Consider the following 11599-nt stretch of genomic DNA (forward strand, 5'->3'; position numbering starts at 1 on the left):
CACCGCTGCACGAAGTGAACATATTAGCATAGCGGTGATACATGGGTGAAAAAATGCAAAACTGTTATGAATATGTGATCATGTGGTAGCTGACTCCTTTTCCTTTTTTTAATGAACATGTATGAATAAAACTGATTACGTGATGGCGCTGTGCTGCTGAGTCGCTGTTTCAAACCTTCTAATATAACGTTTAATGGGGCACGCTGTTCGCTTCTGTTTTTAGTGTGCGATTTTGTTTGTATGTTTCTAATCGTTCAGTTTTTTTTCTCGTATGGCATAAGTTAGGTTGGCGGCCCGGCACTACCCATTATCTTTCCTTTAACTATTTTGCAGAGACCCATCGTTCACCTTACACGGTTTCGCTGAATGCTGGCGTGGTTAGTTCAGATTTGAACAAAAACAAGTGATTGACTTAAAGCAGCTTGTCTCACAGACTCGTTGACGAAATGGTGCCCCAAATTCTGTTCACGCGTATGAGAATTTAGGCGGTGTTCTTTTTTTCTCCGTGGGCGGGGGGGGGGGGGTGGATCCGGCAAAGATTTGGCTGCGGCAAAATTTGAGCGGAGTGCCATAGTGCTCTTGACAGAGAGAGCGGTTCACGCTGCCCAATTTAGGCCAGTTGTTTTGACCCTTGTGATTTGAATAGTCGGCACAGTGTTCGAAGACGTCATCTAGTGCTTTCTTGCAAGCGCCGCCGCGGTGGCTCAGTGGATAGGGCGCTCGACTACTGATCCGGAGTTCCCGGGTTCGAACCCGACCGCGGCGGCTGCGTTTTTATGGAGGAAAAACGCTAAGGCGCCCGTGTGCTGTGCGATGTCAGTGCACGATAAAGATCCCCAGGTGTTCAAAATTATTACGGAGCCCTCCACTACGGCATCTCCTTCTTCCTCTCTTCTTTCACTCCCTTCTTTATCCCTTCCGTTACGGCGCGGTTCAGGTGTCCAACGATATATGAGAGAGATACTGCGCCATTTCCTTTCCCCAAAAACCAATTATTATTATATTATTCTTGCACAATGTCGCGGGATCACCGAGTCATCGGAAAATTCCCAGGATTTCGAAACCATTACCATCACCAACTGAAGGGAAGTGGCGGAAACGGGGGAGGGTCTTGACCTTCAAGGAACATCGACATCATTATCCTTAATTATTAGTTGCAGGTATTTCTGTTTTCCCGCAGAATAATTATCTTCGGTTGCTGGATAATGTACAATATTTAATCAATATTATGGCAACTTTCAATTCGGTAGTGGTACATCGGACTTCCCTTGGCTCATAAAGACACAATATTAGCATCATCATGATCATCATCATGATTAGCATCATCATGGCAGGAGGAGGTTACTACTGAGGAGGTCCACGAGCCTTTGGAAACGATTGTTGGAAGCAATAGAAAAAAGAAGAGCTTCGGTTGGCTCAAGAAAGACGGGAGTTGTGCGAGCAGAAAGAAAAAGAAGAGCTTCGATTGGCTCAAGAGAGACTGGAGTTCCGTGAACATGCTCGAAAAATGAAGGAGCTCGAAATCGCGTCGAACGGAGGGAATATGGCGCGTTTTAGCCTTGTAGCTTTTGTAGAGGGGCAAGGGAGGCAGAGATTGCAGGATCTCGTCTCACCATACCGCGTGGGAGGAGATATTGCACTCTTTTTGGTAAATTTCGAACGTGCATGCGGGAAGGTGCCCATCGACAAGAGCGCTTGGTCGGACAAGTTACTTCCTCTCCTTCCCTGCGAGGCGGCCGAAGTGGTGGCTCGCCTCTCACGTGAAGAGTGTGATGACTACGAGAAGGCAAAGAGCGCACTGCTTAGAAAGTACCGGCTTTCTGCTGAAGCCTTTAGGCAGCGGTTCAGGAAGCCAAAGAAAGGCGGAGAGTCGCATACTGACTTCGCATACCGGCTTAAAGTCAACTTAAACGAGTGGCTTAAGACCGCTGAGGTGCACGGAAGTCATGCCAAGGTAATGGAGTGCATCGCACTAGAGCAGTACTAAAGCGCGATTCCAGAAGATCTGAGGATATGGCTGCAAGATAGGCTAACAGAGATAGACCTAGACAAAGCGGCAAAGCTCGCAGACGAGTATTACATTCGCCGAAACCTCCAAAGCAAGGCAGGGTACGATAACAGGTTAGGAAAGGGAGAAACCTATTTAAAGAGAATCCCCGACCAAATGGTGCCACCAGCACGAAGGGATCACCGAACAGAGAAAGCGGGATCAAAAGGAGGAGGTAGCGAAAACAATATGGAGTCACCCAAATCTGCCGATTCGCCGAAACAGCAGGCACCTGGAGCTCGCGCGTTTGAAGCGCGAAAGCCCATTGTCTGCTATAATTTCAACAAGGAGGGTCACACCTCATTGAACTGCAAACAGCAAAAGATGGCGTTCGCGTGCATGCGAGAGTCGGAGGAAAACGTTAAATTGCTGGAGCCATACATGCGGGACGTGGTGATAAATGGCAAGAAATTCAGAGCACTGCGGGATTCAGCGGCTACCATGGATGTTGCTCACCCGTCCTGTGTTTCCTCCATGAACTACACCGGCGAATGCGCCTGGATTAAGCAGGTCGCCGAAGAACAGAGTGCATGCTTGCCTATAGCGAAGGTGACTCTTGAGGGGACTTTTGGCAAGCTAGACACAGAAGCGGCAGTTAGCGCAAACTTGCCGACACACTTGCCCTACCTGTTTTCGAACAAATCCGAACAGCTGCTGAAAGATAAAGGTCTCTCGCCTCGCGCTTGGCTTGCATGGCGCTAACACGTTCTCGAGCGCGAGAGCTCGCAAAGAAACTGGACTACGCTACGAAAAATGAGCAGGCACCGAACCTTTCTCCCGACCAGCCGGGGTATCCTTGCAGGAAAACTGACCCGTCTAAACCGTATGAGCATGACCATGAAGGTGTTCCCGAACAAGCGGTAGCTCATGAAATCCAACGAACTGCCGATGCCGTAGAGAATGGGGCAACAGGAACCAACGCGAAGGGTTCGACATTAACACCTGCTTACACTTGTTGGGAGGTGTTGACTAAGGTTGATAGGAAAGCACTTATTGCAGAGCAGAAAAGCGACCCATGGTTAAGAGCTCTAATGAATAAGGTGAGCGAGGGAGTCGCCAGAAAGAACATCAGCTTTCATGAGAAATCACGCCTTCAGTACCGGAAATACTGCGACTCAAAGGGACGCGCATATGAGCAACTCCTAGTGCCTGAGAAGTACCGGCGGCAGCTTCTAGAGCTCGCACACGAAAATGCATGGGCGAGCCACCTGGGCATAAAGAAAACAAAAGCTAGGTTATCCCTCGAATACTACTGGCCTCGCTGCTGGAAAGATGTGGAACAGCTTGTTAGATCTTGCGATACCTTACAGCGGGTCGGAAAGTCGACGGATAAATGGAAAGCACCCATGACACTAGTTCCCATAATTACAGAGCCCTTTCGGCGTCTTGTAATAGATACTGGCGGCCCACTGCCAGCGTCCAACTCTGGCTGTCGCTACTGTCGCTACATTCTGACCTCACTGTGCGTGGCAACCAAATTTCCCGTGGCCAATCCCTTGAAGGAGCTAAGTTCCGCATGTGTTTTAGACGCCTTTTTGTCAATTTTTTCTCGCGTGGGGTTCCCTGTAGAGATACAAAGCGATGACGGGAGCGTGTTCACAAGCTGCTTGACTACAACGTTCTTTGAACGGTGTGGGATTAAAATAATCCGCAGTTCCATTCACCACCCTCAGTCAAATCCAGTCGAGCGTATGCACTCAGTGCTAAAGCAGGTCTCGGTGTTTTGACCATAAACGAGATTGGGAAGGCTGCATTCCAGCAGCACTCTTTGCAATGAGATCCGTCCCCCACGAAAGCACAGGATTTAGCCCCGCTGAACTAGTCTACGGGCGTGACTTGAGGACCCCATTGCGCATGCTAAGAGAGTCATGGGAGGGTTACGGAGAGGATCCCTGTGTAGTGGAATACGTCCTGAAGCTACTGGAAAGACTTGCGAAAACCAGAGACCTCGTGGATGCAAATGTCAGAGCAGCGCTGTCACTGTCTAAAGTGTACTACGACAAATCGGCACGCAAGTGCACCTTTCAACCTGGCCACCAGGTGATGTTGCTGCGTCCATCAAAAAGGAACAAGCTTGAGGTGCAATGGGAAGGGCCAGCTAAGGTGGTGTCCAAGCTTCCGGACACCAACTATGAGGTAAAATTTAAGAACAAACACAATCGAATAATCCACAGTAATTTGATGAAGCCTTATGTGCAGCGTCAGCCCATATTTAACACGGCGCTGAACATGCCAGAGGAAGAGATCTCAGACATACCTTATGTCATACATGAGGACGAGCAGGCAGCGAATTAGCTGCTAAATTCAATCGACAGAGAGCCACGTTTGATGAAAAGTCAACGAGGAGTCATGAAAAACGTCCTCCGCGACTTTGAGGCGGTGTTTTCAAACAAGCCAGGAAAAAAACCTTCGTCGAACACGACATTCAGCTGTCCAGCGAACAGCCGATCAGGAGCAAACCGTACCGTGTCTCACCAAGACAAAAAGAAATCATTGAGACGGAGATCCACCGTATGTGCGAACTTGGCGTCATAGTGCCCTGCGAAAATGACTATACGTCACCAATCATTATTGTAGAGGTTCCAGGCAAATATCCGAGACCTTGCGTGGACTACCGGAGACGGAATTCAATCACAGTGGACCAGACCTACCCCATTCCGAACATCGAGGAGAGGGTTGAAATAGTCGCTAAATCAGAATATGTATCCACACTGGATTTAGTTCGTGGTTACGAGCAGGTGCCACTCACTGAACGCGCCAGCAGGTACGCAGCATTCGTGTCCCCAGAGGGCACGTTTCGCCCTATAATGTTGAGCTTCGGCTTGAAAAATGCTCCGTACTGTTTTTCAAAGTTAATGGACCAAGTGCTGCGGTTACTTGCAGATTTCGCTCTCCCCTACCTTGACGACGTGGGCGTTTTCTCACAAAACTGGGAGGAGCACATTGAACACCTGCCTATTGTGTTGAGCCGACTGCTTGAGGCTGGTTTAACGGTAAGGGCGGGAAAATGCCACCTGGGGTGCGCCGAAGTGAACTATCTTGGGCACGTGGTTAGACGAGGCCAATGCAGACCTGCAGAACTTAAAGTGGCTGCCGTGGTGGAGTACCGTCGCCCAACCACAAAATCGGAACTCAGGGTTTTTCTTGACCTAGCAGGCTATTATCAGCACAATGTAAAGGGCTACTCTGATTTATACCCCTGCCACACGGCAAATTTGATGTCATTTCCATCGAATGACATTCGTTCAAAACGACATTAGTTTGCTGCCACACGAGAAAATATAATGACATTCGATGAAAACGACATTAGGTATCGAATGAGTTTGGGGAACTCATTCGCCAGCAAACTCCGAGCTAACGTGTTCCCTCGACACCAGAGACTTGGTGAGAATATGCACCGAACATAAATTTCAAATGCGACACAAGCATTATAATATTTCAACGCCCGTATAATTCTGTGGTCGTTCATTTATTTATATAATAATACCGAATAGCACTAGAAAAAATAAAACTGTCACTCTCGCTACCAGCCAACCGGAATGGACGAGCAGGCATGTTTTTTGGCTTTTTTGTGTAGCGTGGCCCAAAGCCAGCCGTAGCCAGCCCATGAGCCAGCGGCAGGCGCGTGCGTTGTGTTGCCGGAGTCCGGAGTGCTGGCTGTGTCAATTGCTGCGGTAGTTGTGCGCTCGGAGTTTGTTATTTATTCTTGCTGGATCCGCGATGGCCGAGGGCGGAGCAAAAAACCGAGCTCAGTGGACAGAGTCGGAGACTTGCGCTCTAATCAAAGTGTGGCAGGATCACCTTTGTGACTTGCGCCGGACAAAGAGGAACGCGAAAGTTTATGCTGCTATTCAGGAAGCCCTCCACGCAGAGGGCATTGAAAAGCCGCGTAAGGCAATCAAGGCAAAAATCGAGAACCTGGGAAACAAGTACAGGTAAACACTGCCTTTTTAATTCGTTATGTAGTACGTGATCTGAACCAGCAGCGCGAAGCAGCACGGGCATAGAACGCGGAGACGACACCCGCGCAACGGCAGTGCGCGTCCTGTTCCGTCTTCATGTCACTTCCCGTTGCTGATAATTTCTGATGAAAAGTTGACTAACCAGACAGCCTTAAGGTGCTAGTTGTTTACCTCCGCATTTTTTTTTTAATTTAGTAGTCCTCGCTGCGTAAAGTGACAGCACCCAACTTGAAAAAACAACAGAATCAAGCGTTTACTTGCACGACCGTGTGCCGATTTGTTTCATCAAAGTGGCTTTTATCATGGTGCCACGGTCCTTCTCTCCTTAAACATTGTACTCTCGTAGCAATTCTGAAAACTTCATGAACAATAACCAACTTTTCCAGGGAGCTGAGGAAGAAAACAACGGGGCAAGGAGCAGTAGCATGGAAATTTTATTGGGAATTACACCAATTCCTAGGCACACTTCCTGCTAATGACTCGAGCCTGGCGGAAGAGACAGTCTGTCGCCAGGAAGCCACAGCTGAGGAGGTAAGAAAAAGAGCTGCATGTACAGAGTCTCTGAACTGCCGCCACACCTTCATGGTTTTCAGTCAGTACTACACCTTCATGGTTTTCAGTCGGTAGTGTTGTGACACAAAATGTTTTATTTTTGTTCACCAAGAAAGCCATGTACCATGGAGTGTACCGTTCTGAAGCCGCACCTTTCTTTACCAGCTCTCATATGATGATGACACAAGGTGAATACATGTTTATCACAGTATGCAACATAGCTTGCATATTATTGTCTGTCATGGCTTGTGATTGTGATTAAACACTGACTATAGCCCTTGCCATGGAGATTCTAAAGCCACACCTATATGATGTGTCAATCTATTTTGCTTCAAGCTCTTGATTACTTTGTCTTTGCATACCAACATTTGATATGTATTACTGTTCCAGCTTTTCCACAGCATGGTGCACGGGCAAGACGAAAGCCCTGTATATTCAGGTCCTACAGACTATGTGGATGAGACATCCAGCGGCCCATCGCCCCTGCAGCTTTCCACCCCTGGTAGCCCTGACCAAATTTCAGAAGCAACTGTTTCTACGGGACCACAAACACCAGCAGAGAAGCAGTTGATGGCTAAGCAGCGGTCCCCGTGCATTCGCCCAAAAAGGCCACAAAGGGACATCTTACTGAGCCAGCTCATTGAAGAGCAGCAGAAGCTGCGTATTGCATTCGAAAATTCGAAGCAAAAAGAATTTGAGCTCGGGGAAAGGGCACTGAAGATGCAAGAAGAAGCTGCCGAGCGGGAAAAGAAGGCTGCTGACAGGGAAGAGCGCATGATTTCATTATTAGAAAAGTGCTTCCATAAATAAAATTAGCAATTACTGGCGCTTTGGTTGTTTATGTTGCATGGTGCTTTCAGTGATGGTAAGAAGTCACATGACGAAAGCAGCTTAACATTCAACACATGCCAAAATATTGCATGTAGCAGCTGAATTAACAGGCTCCATTTTTGTAGCTTGCCGGAATTTCATTGCGCATGTGATGGCTAGCTTTGCATAATTTCATTGCGCATGCGATGGCTAGCTTTGCATTTGGAGTTTGTACACACGTGCTCATGGATATGCACACCAAGATTTATACAAAAACTCTTAACATAAAATACTACAAGGCACCTTATGAGAAAAAATGGAAAAAAAAGCTCAAAATGGGCTAATAAAGCATAAACAATAGGGACACAAGGCAACTAGTGAATACTTTGTATCACTTGAAGTATGAACATGGCTACAGACTGTGCCACAACAGTGATCAACGCGTCATTGAAACGAGGATTAAACTGCTGAACCATGCACACCACTTGTAACAATAAGCACATATACACCATTTGTAACAAAGAAAAAGCAGATGCAGTGTTGAATGTACTATAAAAAATTAAGACCTGCCACTAGAAGCTGCAGTTGTACATATTTTAAAGCACAGCTGCAAGTTCGGAGCTTGGACCATTTGTTCACAGCATGTGCAATCTTTTCCTGCTGCAAGCTAAACACTCCTCAGATTCCTGCTCTGCGGGATGCTCTGCAGAGGCTTTCTTTTTTAGAGAAATAAGTGGCAAGGGCTGCCCTGACTTCATTTCCATGGCTGCTGGCTTCAGTTGTGTTATGCACAGGTTGTGCATACAAGGAATCAAACTCGTGCACTTCCTGCACCCACTGCTGTTCTATGGGGTCATTTAGAGCCTCGCAGATGTTGTGCAGAACACATGCTGCTTTGATGGCTCGCTTTGCGGTTGGAAGCTTGCACTCCATACGCTTCATGACGAATCTGAAGCGAGCCTTCAGTCGTCTAAAGGCATTCTCAACTATTCTTCTTGTCTTTGACAAACTGTAATTGAATTGTGCTTCTTTCAAGCCTGAAAGAGCATTCGCAAACGGCTTCAGAAGATTTTAAGTTAAAGGGAAAGCTTGGTCGCAAAGCACCACCGGTGGCACAGCTACTCCCTCGATGACGGACACAGGTGACTGGAAGTAGTCACTCTTGATGTGTTTGGAGAGCTGTGACCGCCCGTACACAAAAGCATCGTGGCATCTTCCAGGGCTCCCCACATTCAGGTACCGGAAGCTGTACTTGCGGTCAACAATGGCCAAAAGAATGATGCTGTGCCAGCATGAAACAGAACAAATTGGGCATTATTAGCACTTAACAATCACGAGAGGAATTTCGTAATTTTTCTCTGCACAAAAATACATGGCAATATTTCTGTCATCAACCAAGGTACCGTTAGCATTGTTCTAAGCTCACAGACCTTGAATTGAACGCACAGAAGTCAGTACATAAAAAAAAAGCGGCAGAGAATTTCCTGGTTGCTTGATTAATGGCTTCAGATTTAACACACAAAAGATAAAAACACACTTACCACCCTTTATAATTGTAGTAATCAGCTGCATGCTCTTGTGGTGGTGAGATGGGAATGTGACATCCATCCATGGCGCCGAGAGCCTGGGGGAAGCCGCTGAACGCATAGAATTCACGGATGTGATTGGGCATTTCTTGCCGGCTGACCATGTTAAGCCACTTCCCTCCCAACACATCAATGACTGCGGCAAAAAACTCCTTGGTGAGGAGATTCACTGTTGACCGTCCCACACCAAATAGATGGGCGATGGTCTGGTCCTCAGCGCTGGAACGCAGCCGGTAGAGTCCTATCGCTACGCGTTTTTCAACCGGAATGGCTTCCCGCATATTTGTCGTAGCGCGTTCCAGGACACAGCTCAGCGCGTCAACAATATAGCGGAACGTGTCAAAAGTGACGCGAAGCGACTGTCGAAAATGCAGTTCACCCAAGTGCGGCAAAGTTTCTTCAAACCATCTTTCGCTCCTCTGGAATGTCCATCGCTCTCGAGGCACCGCTGGCAAACTTTCAGCAATAGCTGCACTTATCGCGAAGGCATTGGCGATAAGTCGATCCTCAAGGTCAGCGCTCACTGCTTCTTGATGGCGTATGGCTACCCTCAGCTGCGCTAATCTGCCTTTGTACAGGGCCAGCCTGCTGCGTCTTTGTGCTCGCAAGCATAGACTCGCAGCGATCGCATTCCGCTGCCGCGAATCCATTGCACAAAGCGACGTAGTGACGTCCGCCATTTGAACGCCGCCGCTGGCTGAACTTTGGCTTGGCTTGGACTCCTGGTGGATAGCAGTGATCAACGCGTTATTGAAACGAGGATTAAAATTTTGAAATCGGTTTCCATTCGCAAAACAATACTTTTCGAAACATATTGAAGCATAGATCGAAATGTTTTTATGCTGCACTTTTTCTCCATCGCAATCGCCATCATTTGCAAATGGCATTACTTTTGGCCGTGTAGAAGCACGCAGAATAAATGACATTAAGTTGAACAAATGTCATTCGATGGGAATGACATTAGATTTGCCGTGTGGCAGGGGTACTAGTCAGCCCCCTGACCGACGCGCTGAGAAAGAGTGAGCCTACCAACCTTTCTTGGGACCAAAAGAAAGAGAAGGCATTTCAGAGTCTGAAAACGGCCCTAAGCGAGCGCCCAATACTGGCAGCGCCAAAATTCTCGAAACTCTTTATCATACAATGTTATGCCAGTGACTGCGGGTTAGGCGCTATTCTTTGCTAGGAAAGCGATGGCAGGCACACACGACCTGTTCTTTACTTGAGCCGCAAGCTCAGCACGCGGGAAGAGGTTTATAGCACGTCTGAAAAAGAATGCGCATGCCTCGTTTGGGCGATAGAGAAACCGGCATGCAACGTCTCCGGGTTCCGTTTCACAGTAGAAACAGACCATTGCCCTTTGACTTGGCTGCACAATATGTCGCCCAAAAATGGTCGTCTACTGAGGTGGAGCCCGGCACTCCAGCACCACAGCTTCGAGGTTCGCTACAAGAAAGGCAAGCTCCACACAAATGCCGACGGGCTAAGCCGAGCCTTTTAGCTAGCAAAGATTTTACCAAAAAGGGATGTCCCCCAAAATTTTAGTTTTGGAGGTTTATTTCATATTGTCTTCCTAATGAAGAGCGTATATCTCCCACTTTCTTTGGAGTAATGTTGTTTATAATCAGGTAACATACCTAGGAGTACGCTTTCCTTATTTCAGCCAGGATAAGTAAGAGCGAGCGGTGTAACGTTCCTTGACTCTGAGGTATTGGGGCGGGCAAAACTGAACGCCACGTCGGCCAAATCCAGTCACCTATTCCCGTACCGCGTGCCCTCTAAGCACCAACCTGATTTCATTTAGCGATTTTTTTTTCCTATCCAAGTGCGCCTCGAGCGGGAGCACACGCGAGGGTGGGTGAGCCCTCTGGGGGAGACGTGGCTGCAGGAATGCCGGAAGCAGCGACAACAATAGTGTCCCCACGTGTTCGAACAGGAATGCCGGAAGCAGCGACGACCATAAGCGTATTCGTTCCGGTCCTCAGAAAACGAAGTGCGGTATCAGTGCGGTCCCCTTCGGTCACGCTGGGATTGAACAATTGCCCAAGTGCCGCACCTTCGACAGAGCTTCCGCATTCCGGTCACCAGTACAAGATCTTTCAACCCCTGCAGGGTACAGCCTGCATTCCTGTGTCATTCAGGCGCCTTCCAGGTTAAAATGGGCCCCGGTCCGGACACACGTGCGCGCCCACCTGGAGGCCGCGTGGACGACAACGTGACCGGGTCCTGTTCCCTTTCCCTCGACCGAGCTGCGCGGAAACATCAGGACCGCCCTGCCACGGGTGGTACCATCACTGCCATCGTGTGATTGAACATCATTCTTCAAACTGCATTCCCAAGCTAGAGATCTGGGGAATATGAAGTGTATTTAAGGAGCTGCTGGTTTGGTACCAGGAGAGAGCCCCTTTCTTGAGAGATACCAGACTCCCGACTGCTAAGAAGCTCTCTTTACCGTGAAGCACTCTCAGTTGCCCGTACTTGTACATTATGTAAATAGTCCTTGTATAAAGTTTTGCAAGTTTTCTTCCTCCGATCGTCCTCATCTCTTCTCCGGCCCGGTCACGCTACCTGAATACCAACAACTGGTGTCAGCGGTGGGATGCTGCTACCTGAATTCCAACAATGATCGTTGCAGCATGTTATAC

The 11599-nt window shown here is 48.2% G+C and overlaps 1 protein-coding gene across 1 annotated transcript; it reads right to left on the reverse strand.

Annotated features, from left to right (window-relative positions):
- Positions 1–8442: 8442 nt before the first annotated feature.
- LOC144124428 (uncharacterized) lies at positions 8443–9238 on the reverse strand. Its single transcript, XM_077657107.1, has 2 exons — positions 8913–9238; positions 8443–8653 (listed from the first exon to the last, which is right to left on the reverse strand). Exons 1-2 carry the CDS (start codon positions 9236–9238, stop codon positions 8443–8445), a joined length of 537 nt encoding a protein of 178 aa, XP_077513233.1.
- Between the last annotated feature and the right edge of the window lie 2361 nt (positions 9239–11599).

Source organism: Amblyomma americanum, chromosome 1 (genome assembly GCF_052857255.1).
Source record: "Amblyomma americanum isolate KBUSLIRL-KWMA chromosome 1, ASM5285725v1, whole genome shotgun sequence".
Taxonomy (NCBI): Eukaryota; Metazoa; Arthropoda; class Arachnida; order Ixodida; family Ixodidae; genus Amblyomma; species Amblyomma americanum.

What these genes read in the sequence shown, in the direction of transcription:
- LOC144124428 (XM_077657107.1), bottom strand. Translation starts at nt 9,238, where the DNA reads ATGCGGGAAGCCATTCCGGTTGAAAAACGCGTAGCGATAGGACTCTAC. An exon ending in TACTACAATTATAAAGGGTG is followed by an intron (nt 8,654 to 8,912) that starts GTAAGTGTGTTT and finishes ATGCTGGCACAG; the next exon opens with CATCATTCTTTTGGCCATTG.